General features: G+C 49.2%; 1 protein-coding gene across 1 annotated transcript in view; it reads left to right on the forward strand.

Moving 5' to 3' along the window:
* Positions 1 to 11981, forward strand: part of CA10 (carbonic anhydrase 10) — a 131047-nt gene extending 119066 nt beyond the window's left edge. Inside the window, exons 5-9 of the mRNA XM_054393949.1 lie at positions 3294 to 3389; positions 4615 to 4687; positions 8670 to 8824; positions 11087 to 11261; positions 11959 to 11981. Of these exons, the coding sequence (XP_054249924.1) occupies positions 3294 to 3389; positions 4615 to 4687; positions 8670 to 8824; positions 11087 to 11261; positions 11959 to 11981 (522 nt within the window). The remainder of the gene's footprint in view (positions 1 to 3293; positions 3390 to 4614; positions 4688 to 8669; positions 8825 to 11086; positions 11262 to 11958) is intronic.
* Positions 11982 to 14322: the final 2341 nt, after the last annotated feature.

The raw sequence follows: 14322 nt of genomic DNA on the forward strand, positions 1-14322 counted from the left end.
AGCAGGTCCAGCTGGTAATTGCTTCCTTCCTGCTTCTGGTTGGCAATCCTAATCCTAACCTCTTCTTTGCTGTTAGTCAGCATCAGTACATGAAGCTGGGCCAGTTTTTTCCTGCTAGATTTTCAAATGAGGACAAATAAGGCCAAGATGAACAACTGGGTGCTCTCCAGCCCAGATTCTATGGATATTTTTTCACCTCCTCATTCTTTTATCCATCAGTCTGTGATATTTCTCTGTCTGCTCTTGCCCACCATGCTATCCTTTGAACAGAAATGCAGCTCCAGATGGTGCCTGGCATGGCAGGCAGAGCCTGGCTGGCATCACGTGCTATGAGGGGCTGAGCAGCTGGCATGCCTCTGTCACACCATTGGGTCACCTTCCACCCCTGTCCTTTAGCTCAGAGGCTCAGGGTGGCACAGAGAAGGACAGGGATAGCATCAATCACTACTTTTGACTAGCAGGAACCATTTTCTACTGCTTTCTGGGCTGATGGCTAAAGAGCTCCAGAGTTCTGGCAGCCATTCCGAGCTCTGTTATAGAACTGAGCCTCCCAAGTGCAGATTTCATCACTGTAGTGCCTGAGCATCTGCTGTGCTTAAAATAGGGAAATGGAGTGATCAAGCAGAGCATCCTGCAGGGTCCAGAGATGATGGCAGCCTTGTTCCCTGCTCTCTCTTAAGATGTATCTTCTGTAGATGATGGATTGGGTCAGTGCCAAATTGCAGCTTGCAATGAAACTTGCCATCAGCAGAGACATAATCAATGTGAAACGCTGGAGTTTGATGCGAGTTGCAGAGCACTGTGGTTTGTTTGTTTACCCAGCTCCTGCTCATCAGCTAACGATGAATGACAGCAGTGGCTGACTGGCAGGTCAGCCAGAAACACCCCTGGGGAGGGTTCTGGGCCGTGGAAGGCTTCAGCAATGACTGCCTGTCAGAAAGCCTCCTGAAGTCACCCAGCAGCCAGCAACACAGACACAGCTGTGCAACTCTGGGGCTCAACTTGGGTTTTCCCTTCATTTTATTTCCTACTGTCTGGAAGAGAGGAGGGGGTTTCCAGGAAGCAGGTGCCTGAGCCAGAAAGAGCCTTGATCAAACACTATGCAGAAGGCATCCTGCTCCCAGCTCTGCCCAGAGAGGGAGATTGCACCTCGGGGAAGGAGCAAGGGAAGCAGCAAAGGCGTTGCAGGGGAAAACCAGCTCAGGCAGCTGTGCCCTCAGGGCTGAGCTGTACCAAAGCACAGGCAGGGAGCAGGTGGTTACCACTGTAAACACACAGGCACAAGTGTGGGGAAAGAGATTTGCGTGTTCTCCCCACGGGGACCAGGACAGGAGCCACCACAGCAGCCCCCAGACAGAGGTGGGCAGGCTGAGGAGCTCAGCAGCTCACCCTTCCTGTTCGGCTGTCTAAAAAGTGCTGTGTCTGCTCCTGGCCCAGAGCACTCTCCCGGGGGATGGAACAAGGGCACCGTCTGGATTTTCATCATCTAAAAGAGAGTAATTAATCTTAATGCTCCTCTGCTCCCTTCAGCTGGAGGAAAACAAAGAACTCTCCGTTGTTCTGGGGCAAATTAATCTTAAAGGGGGAGCCTTGCGAGGCAATCGATAGCTTGTAACGAGATCCTGAGCCGTGTCTGAGCCCTGCGCCTCCAGCTGGACTCCAGAGGCGCTCTGGGCTCTGCAGGGCTGCTCTGGTTGTGCTTTGGGTTTAATGCAGCAGCAGCATTTGCAAGAGGGAGGTTTTCACATCTGTGGCTTCAGCTTCGCAGGAGACTCCAGCAACACTTAGTGCAGGCTGCAGGCTCACAGCTGCTTGGGCAACTTTCAGTTATCCTCCAAGGAAGGCACTGAATAGGTAATTATGGGGTTTGCCCTGCCTGGGATATTCTCTATCCATTTGTACCTTTCTAAATTAGTCTGTTTCATGTGTGGAACTTGGAAAATTGTCTCTCCTTCCATGGTCACTCCTCCTGTTTGAAAAAGGCAAACCACAGTGCCGTGGAAACAGCTTCAAAATGAATTTGGGTGCAGGGAGGAAAGATACAACTCCAAGAGAGAAAGTGCCAGGCTTCAGAGAAGAAAAACCAGCCTGTCCTCACTCAGCTCTGGGGGCTCTGAGGAACATAATGCCTGGCACGGCACAGGGAGCTTGTCAGACCACAGCAAAGCTAAACAGCTCACTCCCAAAGAGAGGGGTGAGCAGGAGATGGAACAGGGCAGAGGTTGTGGCTGTGTGCCCGGGTCACACAACACCAGAACTGCACTGGGCAGTAGGTTCCTTGCAGTGAGCCTGGGGCAAGCAATCTCTGTGGGGCCACATCTGCTTCGGGGTGGGGGGAGAGTTTCAATAAGCCTGATCAGTAACAAGGAGACTTTGACACTGACCCAGGGCTTCCACGAGGGGAAGGAGTTTGTCTGTTACCCAGTACTGCACTAGGCACTTGTGGTTGCTAATCCAATGCATCGTTCTCCTGGGACCTTCTGCAGAAGAAATTCCAGCCTGGAGCAGCTCTGAGCACTTATTCCCTTGACAATTCACAAGCTGGTGTGGATGGCCAAGTGAGCAGCTGTATACACAGACACTTTACTAAGCCTACAGGCTGCAGAGTGCAGCTACAAATTGCAGTGTTCATGGTGCCAGTGTGCCATCAGCCCAGCCAAAGCAAGCAGCCTTCTTCTGGGTAAGACACTGACAAATGCAGAGCAACAGAGAAACTGGGGCTTCAGAATTCCCAAGTTCCAGCAAATCAGAGAGCCCAAAAGCAGAAGGAAAGCTCCAGGAGCTCAGAGAACCTGTGAGCAAGAGTACATCAAGTGCCTAGCTGCAGGAGCTTCTGGAAGCCAGTTTGTAAAGGCTGGAGTCAGGGAATGGCAGCACTCTGAGTCCTGCCTGTGCTGGGTACAGCTCCAAGCCCCTCTCCCATATGTTTCCTCAAATATTTCAAGCCCTGAGTCCCCTATGCATGGCTGCAGTCTGAAAGGCACAGATCAGTTGCTGCCCATGGCAAGTGCTGCTGTGACAGGGATGTGATGGCAACCCCTGCAGTGCAATTCATAACTCCGTGTGTGCAAATTCACTTGCTGGCAGTTTGGAAAGAAACGTGCTGGGGCTGTGCCAGTCAGAGCCAGATGGAGACTGAAATGATGAGAACCAGGCCTGCTGCAAACCCTGAACAACTGCACTGCTGCCAAACACCAGACCAGGGCTGGGATCCTACCACAGAGTGTTTGCAAACAGCCATGGGGATGATTTGCTGCTGTTTCACTGTGATCTTTCCCTTGCCTCTCTCCTAGGTTCAGCTAATCCACTACAACCATGAGCTGTACACAAATGTCACAGAGGCTGCAAAGAGTCCCAACGGGCTGGTGGTAGTTTCCATATTTATGAAAGTAAGTGCCGAGTGTGGTCCATAGCTACCAGCCAGGGTGGAACCTCAGCTGGGCTTTCCCAAGGGCTGCCTGCCAGGCAGAGCTGCTGGCAGCTTGTCCAATAGCCTGGTTACTTCCCTAACTCTTAATTAAACTTCTGGAGAAGTTTTCAAAATAGGCTGATTTAATTCTGGGTAAATGTGAGGTGTAGCACAGTATCAGCCACTGCCTGACAGAAAAACCACATCACAGAAGCGCTGAAAGCTGAGCAGGGAATTTGGAGGCTGGCTGGAAAGTTAACATCTCCAGGAAAGAAGGTGGCACAGCTTTTGTTGCTAGCCAGGAATAAACATTGCCACTTGCAGTGCAATAAAATCTTATTAAACTACCTTTGATGATCAGCAATGATCCTCTTGGTAAAGTGCACACAGCCTACCCCAAAACACAGCACAACAGTGCCTCTGAGGCCTCCACATCCTCTTCAGATACCCTCATGTCACTGCAGACAGAGCACTTTCTGTGTGTGCTCACCTGTGGGGGTGTCTATACACAGGATGGCAGGGGTTGGAAGGGACCTCTAGGGACCATTGAGACCAACCCCACTGCCAGAGCAGGGTCACCCAGGGCAGGTCACCCAAGAACACATCCAGGAGAGTTTGGAAAGTCTCCAGAGAAGGAGACTCCACATCTCTGGGCAGCCTGCTCCAGGGCTCCAGCACCCTCACCATAAAAAAGTGTCTCCTCATGTTGAGGTGGAACCTCCTGGGTTCCTTGTCCTGTCAGTGGGCACAACCAACAGAGCCTGGCACCTTCATCCTGACCCCCACCCTTCAGATATTTATAGACATTCATCAGGCCCCCCTCAGCCTTCTCTTCTCCAGACTAAACAGCCCCAGGGCTCTCAGCCTTTCTTCACAGCAGAGATGTTCCAGTGCCCTAGTCATCCTCAAAGCCCCTGTTGGACTCTCTCCAGCAGATCCCTATCTCTCTTGGACTGGGGAGCCCCAAACTGGACACAGTATTGCAGGTGTGGTCTCATCAGGGCAGAGCAGAAGGGGATGACAGCTTCCCAAAAAAACACCTAAGTCATTATTGCCTCTTCCCACAACGGTGGAAGAAAACAGGCAGAAACCACTGGGAGGAGAGGCAGGGGAGAGAGAATGAGGGGAGGGTGTGCAGAAGAGAGCTGCAGTGCCAGAGGGGAGGTGGCAGTGAGGTGCTGACCTCTGCATTGTCTCCTCTGTAGGTATCGGAGTCATCAAACCCATTCCTAAACCGAATGCTGAACAGAGACACCATAACCAGAATAACCTATAAAAGTAAGTTCCTTTCCATTTCCTTGGCTACCAGTGCTTTTGGCATCAGACAACCTGTTGGGTGATCCCCTGAAACGAGAGCCTGTTGGCACGGGCAGAAATCACAGAGCCTGCATTGCCAGCAGCACCACAAGGTAAACCTGGGAACTCAAACAGCCTGCTGAGGTCATCAGTTCATCGAGTGAGGTTTGAGCTTCAAAGTCTATTTTATGATTGAAGGAGCAATAAATTAACGAATGACACTGAAGAAATGCCCACTGTGCTCACACAGAGCCCTCAGCAGAGGCTGCCTGCTGTTAGCACTAAAAGCAGCAGGCAGAGCAGTGCAGGCTGCAGCAAATGGAGCGGTGTGGGATGCTGCCCCATTAGCTGTGGCTTTGGGGCTCATTAATGCCTTCTTTTGCACAGAAAAAGTTCTGACATTTCTGCTCCACTCTTGCTGCATTGCTGGCTGCATAAAGAGCTCATTAGCACAGCGTTGCATTGGCTGTACTCACATCTGGGAAGCCCTTCACTGACAATGCTCAATGATTCCTGGAAACTCTGCTGAACTGGTGCAGAACTGGAGCTCAAATGTCAGTGGAAATTAGGCTGCTTTAGAGAAGACCATGAAAAATACACACATCTGATGGGAACAGATCAAACCTCCTGTGAAAACCCTATTCCCTTTGTCAAACATCCACTTGAGCTGCAGGCAGCCAGTAAGTTAATAAGTTAAATGATGCTGGAATTCGACTTGCAGAAAGCCCACAGTCATCTGAAAAAATAGTGTGGTGTAAATTCAGCCTCTGGTCGGTGCTCAGTGAGCACTGCCTGAGCACCTGACACAGGCTGCACTGGGCTGTGCTTGTGAGAGCTGTTGGTGAGAGCTGGGCTGGGTATTGAGGGTCTGCAGTGGCTGGCCTGGGGAGCAAAGGCTGCATGGTTCAGGGCAGGGGAGAGCCCACGACTAGGGGCACACAGCTCCAGAGGGCAGGAGCACTCCCTCCTTGCATGGCTGAGTGTGCGGCGTTGCCCACAGCAGCAGGCAGCCCCTTCCCAAAGCCAAGTGTTTGCTTTGTGCACTGCCCTTGACTGTGGCCATTCCTGCCCTCTGCAGCTGGCACCATCCTGCCACATTGCATCGGTGGCTTTGCCTCTTCAGAAAGAAAATGCAACTCCAATGACACCTAATCTGGGTTACTAAATGAGCCCTCACATGAAGAAGAACACAGAGAGGCTGCAAAGCCAGCCATCCACAGAAGTGTTTGAATTTTTAGCCACGGTCACCACCAGCAGATTTCTCTGTCCAGTTGAAATCCTGGGCAGATAGAGTGCCCAGAATGTTCTGCAGGAGGCTGAGTTCCTGGCTGTAGTAACAAGTATTGACTGGGAGCTTTATAGTGTAAATTGGGAATGTGAAAGTGCTATTGGAAGTAATTCTGCAGTTGTCTGGCGTGATGGATTATAGCATCACTGCTGAAAACTGATTTTCCCCCTTACACTGGGAGGGTTTCTGGGCTGCCTTCAGCACCTGGAGTTTTGTAGCTTGTGCTTTAGGGGCTTATTCCTGAAGTCAATACTCAGCAGGCTGCAGATAGGGTGACCAGTCCCAGTGTGCTCAATAAGAGTGCAGAGCAGTGGTTCATTGTCAGGACAGTCAGGAATATAACTGAAGTTATTTTTTGTTTAAGAATAGCAACAAAACTGAGAGCTCTCTGTGCTGCTGCATGACATTTCCATGGGCAAAATGCTTTAGAAGGGGAATTTCTACCCTTAGATATTGATGGCTGCAGTAAAGTGGACCCCAAGGAATTTTTAAGTAGATTTAAAATGCTTATTTTATCCCTCCATCACAGCACAAGAAAACTGCTGTGACCCAGCTGAAACAAACGTTCTCTCGCATGTGCCTTTGGTCAGGAGCTATCTGAGTATCTCTGAAGGAAAACTGCTTTACTGTTCCTCTGGATGGATGACATCTGGGGGGCTCGCAGCTTGCTTTCAGAACAGTTTTGCTGCATTAGCTCTCACTCAGTGTTTGCTCAACGTCAGAACCAAGTCACATTTCAGATTCCCCAAACTCCATATGAAAACTTGGACTTGGTCTCCACCACAGCACTGCCCCATGCCCAGCTAGGCAGAAGAGCTGCAGCACTCCCAGCTGGCCTGAGTTCAACTTCTGCTGTTCTATAGATAATGAACAAGTGAGCAAAATATTCCTCTTTTAAGACATTACTCTGAAGAGGCTCAGGATTCAGATTTCTGGAAACAGGAGGCTCTGAATATTTCAAGGTCCATGTTTCAAGGCATTCTCTGAAGGGCTAAGCTCTTGCATCTCCTGTCACAAGCAGAACAAGCTCAGCAGCCTCACATTGGGCCCCGAGGGACTAACCTCAGGTACTCAAAATGAGTCCCTGTCAGTTTGGGTCTAAGTGACCTGTGCAGGCTGCTACATGGAGAAACTCCAGCTCAGGACAGAAAACTGAGCACTGAGCACCTCCACATTCCCTTGTCAAGCTGAGCTAGTCAGAGCTGTGCTCCCCTGCGTGGATAACCATGGTAGGAACTTCAGAATGCTATGGAGTTGCCTTCAGTCAGGAGATAAAATATCCCCTGTTGAAACTTGCTGTGAAAGCAGAGCCCACACACCTGTTACAACTCTGGGAGTGAAAGAGGAGGATTTCCAGGATTTGTTAAGCAAATTGTCAGTCAGGGCCTTGATGTAAATGAATATGAAATCTAATTAAATCTAATCTGTGTAGAGCGGAGTTCATGAGTTCAGAAATCACCCTCAGGTGCAGGCAGGTTGAGACAAACAGAATGTGGGCTGCAGGCAGGAAGGATGCTGAGCACCCAGCAGAGGCTGAATGGGTTTGTCAGGGGTTTGTTACTGGCAAGAGATCACACAAGGCTGGAACCATTCCCTTGTCTTGAGGCTGAACAGTGTCTTTCTTGCCCTCCATTAACATCAGTGCCACCTCCTCTTGTATTTCAAAGGGGGAAACACCTGAATGCAGCTCCCCTTGCCCATGTGTTAGTCCTCGCCCTGCAGATGAGCCCCACTGAACACCCTCCATGCAGCTGAAAACACACAGAGAGGTCTCTCAGCATTGTGGCTCGTGAAGAGCACAGCTTTCCCCCAGCCACACCACAGCAGTAGAGTACAAGAGGGAAGTGTCTATATCCCTGAGGGTTTCCCATTAAGGAACTCCTACTGCCTAAGGTTTGGCAGGAAAATCACAGCTCCAGTTTTGACAGCACTGCCAAAAGTGTTCCAGGGCCAGCAGTGCCCAAGGGAAATAAAGCAGAATGTAGGCAAGGCTGAGCCTTGAAAGGTGTAACCATATCTCTTTATGGTGTGGTGCATGTCCACAGAGCGAGGCCTGCTGCAGAGAGACGTCATTAATTCCCAAGGAGACACAAGAAAGGCAGAGCCCCCATGAGCTGCTCTCTGGTGTACTTTTCCACCCTGACTGGTAGCATTCTGAGTGAGCTCACACTGCATCCCCCCATGGTGCACATGAAGGGCCAGCAGGCATCACTGAGCAGCTTTATTACTATGCATTAACCTTAACTTCTCCCTAGGGTAGAAGGGCAACTCAGTTGTAACACTCTTGGCATTCTCAAGGCTTTGCTGAGAAAAAGTTGTTATCCACTCCCAAAACAGTGACATTCCCCAAAGGCTGCTGCACCAAAATCAGTAATTGCAGCTTCTAGAAGCCTTTGACTGCAGCTTCTAGAAGCCTTTGACTGCAGTTCTCCACATGATTCAGAGCTGCACTGTGAATGCTTGTGCTGAACTCACCAGAGGTGTTCCTGGGCAGCTAAGAGGAGAGCTCAACCCAAGCAGGATTAGTGACTTCATGTTCTTGCCCTGACCACCAGAGCGTTCAGTGTAGGTTTTCCTTACACTTCCTTTCTCAGTGGCACTGCCAATGATGTTCTGGGGGGGATGCTTTTGTGTGGAGCTGTTCTATCTCCCTTGTTTTCCCTCTTTGCTCTCCAGATGATGCATACTTACTACAGGGGCTTAATATTGAGGAACTGTACCCAGAAACCTCTAGTTTCATTACGTATGATGGGTCCATGACCATTCCACCCTGCTACGAAACAGCAAGCTGGATCATCATGAACAAACCTGTCTACATAACAAGGATGCAGGTAAAAACAACAGATTTTTGGTACAAAGAGGACTTTAAACATAGATTTGTAGCTTTACATGCAAAAATCAGATTCGATCTTTTGCTGCAGGGAGCTCTGCCTGCCATGTATGCGCTTGGCAAAGGCATTGCTCTGCCAGAAGAAGATTCTTCACTCCCCAGAGCTCCCTGAGTGTCTGCACACACACACAGAGGTGTTCTGAGGTGGCCCTGCTCTCAGTGAGGCTTTGAACCAAATGGTCTCCAGCAGTTCCATCCAAACTAAATTCTTCTGTGATTCTGTGAGCAGATATGTGGGGATGCTAAACAACGTCTGACAGTGCTGTAGAACAGTAGCTGAGGTTATTCAGTGTAACAGAGGCCAGGAGGAAGCAGACAGACTGATAGTGACACTTGTGGCCATTTCAATACATGTTGGCAGCACAGGAACGTGACAGAGATCCAGCAGCTGGGGCTTAGTGGTCCCCAGCACAGAGTGAGGGGGCAGGGTAGGCACTGCAGATGGAAACTCTGAGTGCCCCGATGAAGCCCCTTGCAGAGAGAAGCAGGCTAAGTTATGCAAAAGAAAGCACAGCTAATTTCGAAGTCAGAATGGTGCTGTTGAGGAAGCAGAGCAGCTGGGAATCACCAAGCCTCCATCCCTTGCTCACAAGCCAAGGCCAAACGTCAGGCAACAACAAATCCAGCACCAAGCGCAGCCCTCTGCAGAGCCTCCATCAGCGAGCTGCTCACAGAGCTGAGAGCTGAGCTAAGCCCCATGCTCCTGCACATCAGAATCCCAGAGGAATCCTTCATCCACCATCTGCCCAGCCCCAGCAAGCAGCAGAAGCGTTCTGGCCTGAGAGAAATGAGGAATGATAAAGCAACCCTGAGTATGGCTTTGGGATTCCACACAATAGTAACATTGTAAATAAGATGACTGTAAAAAGCCTGGGAGGTGTTTTGCCTTTGTGACATCCCTTCTGCCCTGTTCTGTGGGGATGCAGAGGAAGCTCTTTGCTTCCTTTCTGAATGGGCAGCGTGGGAGGAGGAGGCAGCCAGGCACAGCCATGCTCAGGCATTCACCACTCTTCAAGCAGAGGACCTGAACATTTTCCTACAAGTAGCGTTTTCAGAGACAACATTAGGGTACAAAACAAGGATTAGAACACTTCTAGAGTGTCTGCCAGTACCTAGGAGTTATAATCTCCTGATACTCACTCCTTGTCATGCTTTGCTGGTTAGTTACATCCTCCATTATTAGTGCTGCAAATTGATTTCATGGAATACTTACTAATTACATTGTGTGCTCGGGTGGAAAGAGTAATGCACAGCTCAGGCTTTCCCTGGGAGCTGCTAAAGATTTTCAGCACATCAAACCCAGCCCCTGGATTTCCCCATTTAAGCTTTAAATGGCCCAGCCCAACCTCTGAAACTGTACACTGACATGGAAAAGGTTTCCTTTATCTATTTTTAAACCAAAATATTTTGAGGGTTTCTGATTCACACATTGCAGCCTTTTTTTCTTTCCTCCTCTCTCCTGTTTCCTGCACAGTCTGAAGGGGTTTGACTCAAGCCAGTTAAGCTGCCTGTGCTGGTGGCACAGTTGCATTGTTGTCACCAGAGCCATTGCTGTCTGCTTGAAGTCTGCATCCCAACACTGCTGGGTGCACTGAAAACCCTGAGTGATTCAGTAACTCCCTTTCTGCTGAGCCATAAAACCACCTCCAAAGAAGCCCAGAGCCTGCTGTGGGAGCACTACAGACACAGCACCGAGGCAGAGCTGGCAACAGAGAGAGAATTTCCCTTTTTATCACCATTCATGTTATGACTGCAGCAGCATGCCTGTCACTTGTCCTTTCCATCCTGAGCAGCCCTACTTGGTGCCTGAACACCCCCCCTCCCCATACTCTTTCTCCTCAAGTGAAAGCTGCACTAACAGCTACAAAACTTCAGAATTAGCTTTTGTTGTTCATCAAGTCCTCTGCACCAGCTGCTGTCATCCAGAACTGTGGATACCATTTGTCTCCTGGTCAGCAAAGAACATCTGGTACCATTTCCATTTACTGCACACAAAAGCAGTTACTGCCATTTGAAATGGGGCTCAGGAACAGAGGAGCACACAAGGGAGGGTTTCAACCTCGGTTTAACTCTTCCAACCCCACCTCTGACTGAAATCACTGCCACAGTTTCACTGCCATTTATTAGCCTGTTCAATGGTGTGGCTGTTGTTCCCTGTGCAGGAAAGGCCAGCACTAAAGTCCTTGCTTTGTGCTTTGTGCAGATGCATTCTCTACGACTGCTCAGCCAGAATCAGCCATCCCAGATATTTCTGAGCATGAGCGACAACTTCCGACCGGTACAGCCTCTCAACAACCGATGTATCCGAACCAACATCAACTTTAGTTTACAGGGCAAGGACTGTCCCAACAACAGAGCACAGAAACTGCAGTATAGAGGTAGGTGCTGCCCCCAGAGCCAGCCTGCCTCTGCCTGCACCCAGCTTTTCCCCCTGAGAAACCCAAGTGTGTGACACAGCTGAGGGAGCTGGGGGTGTGCAGCCTGGAGAAGAGAAGATTCCAGGGGGACCTTTGAGCTGCCTGCCAGTGCCTGAAGGGATCCTGCAGGAAGGCTGCAGAGAGACTTTTCATGAGGGTGTCCGAGACAGGATGAGGGGGAATGGTTTGAAGCTGAGGCAGAGCAGGGTTAGAGTGGAGCTTAGGAAGAAGTTCTTCAGTAGGAGGGTGGTGAGACTCTGGAACAGGCTGCCCAGGGAGGCTGTGGCTGCCTCCTGCCTGGGGGTGTTCAAGGTCAGGGTGGATGAGACCTTGAGCAGCTGAGTTTAGCTGGGAGGTGTCCCTGGGCATGGTGGGGAGGTTGGAGCAGATGAGCTCTGAGGTCCCTTCCAACCTGAATCATTCTAGGATGCTATGATAGTACTAAAGGGTTGAAAAGAGAGCACATTCTCAGCAGCAGGGCTGAGTGAGTTGCAACACCTCAAAAAAACATTCGTGCAGACTTCAGCTTTTTCCAGAGGAGGAAACTGACCCTCCTGGCTTTTCCAAGACATCTGAAGTGCCTGCAAGTATTAACTCAGCCAGCTCAGCATTTGCAGGCGATTAAAGCACAATTCTTGGCGTTTTGTCTCTCTTTCAGTAAACGAATGGCTCCTCAAGTAAGTCAGGCAGAGCAGGCAGAAGCCATCACCTCAGTGGAACGGACACGACCTGGAATGCAGCCAGCCCCCCTCTGCGGGCTGGGGCAGCACTGGGAGCGTGCTGCGGGGAGAGAGCTGCCGCGGGGGGAACTCAGCTCACCATTCATCCATGTGGTCGGTGGTCATTACAACACAATCAAGTCAAAAGACAGTATGGCAGTCGATGTGATTACAATTTTGATACCGTTTTCCTGAACTAATATAGCTTCACAAAGAAAGACTTTTCAGCCTTTGTACATAGGAAATTCTTCCTCCTTCCCCCTTCCCTCAAATTAAAAATAAAATTTAAAAAAGAATAAAAATAAAATTTAAAAAAAAATACAAAATGGTGGCTGGGTACAGCATCAAAGTGGAGTTGTGTTCTGTGTGCCAAGTAATCCTCGGAAAGCTCTCATTATTTCACTACCATTCATGGACACTGACAGGGCAGAACAAGAAGGCTGCAGAGGAAACTTATTTCTAGGTTATGATCTTTCTGTTCATTGAATGAAAAAGGGACAGACTCTGAAAGATAAGTGTTGTAAATATATCACTGCAGAGCAGCAAAGGAAGCTGAGCTATTTCCCTCTTTGTCACGTATCTGTCGTAGGATTTGCCAAAACCAGAACCGATCCATTTTCTGTTTCACGTTTTACAGCAGCTCAGACTTTGTGTTGGTTCCTAGTAACAGCTCAATAAATGTGCTTAACAAGTTCAGGTAGTAAACTTCCTTTGATTTGCTTTTTCTTTCTGAAACAATAAGCCTCTACCACTGCTGGCTGCATTATTTGTGGTGGGTTGGTTTCTTATAGCGTTTTTTTATTATTTTGGTTTCTTTTAGGTTTTTTATTATTATTATTTTGTTTTCTTTTTTCTTCCCCCCCCCCATTATTTGTTTGCGGCCACCTTCAGTGAGTTGCTGGCAATTGGGAACACACTCATAGCTGGTATAACTTCAACTCCACTTGATGGTCCATTGTTACCAGGAGCTGGACTCAGAAACAGGAAGCAGTTGAAATGTATCTCAGTTTAAAATTCTCATTTTCTCTCCTGACTCATTACTGGGACAAACAAATCCAAGCCTGTAAATCGGTGGTGAAAAGGGATCTTTTCTTCCCAGCTGCAGCAGGAGCTGAGCAAGTCGAATGAATGCCTTTTCTCTTGTTTCTAATGGTCATTCACTGTGTTTGGTTACTGTCAAGAACTCAATAAATGTGTTTAACAAGTTCACACAGTGCACCCCTTTGGCCTTCTTGCACATTAAAGAATTCTTTTGATAGGGTTTGGGGGGTTTTGACTCTGCAGAGGCAGCAGACCTCCATTCCTAGGCTGCTCCAACCCTAGGCTGCTCCATTCCTAGCACTGATTTACAAATCACACTGAAGTTTACATAAAAATAGAAAGAAACTAGCAGTGAGTTGTTTGCAGCAAGTGGGGAACAGATGTTGCAAGGCCACCTGGCTTCAACAACCTGAAGCTGTCCACAGTGCAGCTGCTCAGGGAGAGGTGCAAGGAAGTGGCCAGTGAAGGAGCAGAGGCTGGCCTCGGTGGGAGTGAGCCAGCATGTGTAGCAGGGTCTGATGACCCAGCTCCAGGATCCTATTAGCACATCTGTAGTACTGATCCTTGAGTTATTTCCCTCTGAGCACTCCAAATGACTTCCATCTACCAGCTTAACACAGTGCAGCCACCTGAAAACTCCCCAGCACCATCGCAGAGATGTCACACAGCGACTGTTCTGTGGTAGGTGAATAATGTCAGACTCTGCAGCTGAAACAAACCACAACCAGCACCTTCCATTTACCTCTCCAGCACAGAGCTGAGCACAGCACCAGCCACGCAGTCAGCATTGCTGAGGGTCCATAGGGATCTGTAACTCTGAAACTCGTGCTGCTGGGATTGTTCCCACTGCTTGTGGGGGGTTCTGGGGTTTTCTGAGGCTGCCAGGATTGCTAAGGCTGTGGAGCTCCTGAGAGCACAGAGTCCAGATTGCCTCAGCCTGTGCTTCTGGACAAGTATCTGGCAGTTGTTGACGCAAGTTTGCAAGTGACAGAAGGTAGGGAAGATAAGGCAGACCTCCATTATAAAACTGTAAATAACTAATAAAACCTATTTTCTATTTTACTGAAAGCTGATTGAAGGGATTTAAGAGGAGGGAGTGATATGATAGAAGGAACTAGTCCTGGGAAGTAGTCACGCTGGGCTTTGGATTAGGTGAGGCTGCAGCACAGAAGCCCTGCAAATAGAGAAATGGAGTCATCACTCCAGGGCTCTGCAGATGTGTTTGTCAACATTGCAGCTCCATTCTGCCAGCTAATGAGCTC

This window comes from Indicator indicator, chromosome 29 (genome assembly GCF_027791375.1).
Source record: "Indicator indicator isolate 239-I01 chromosome 29, UM_Iind_1.1, whole genome shotgun sequence".
Classification (NCBI taxonomy): Eukaryota; Metazoa; Chordata; class Aves; order Piciformes; family Indicatoridae; genus Indicator; species Indicator indicator.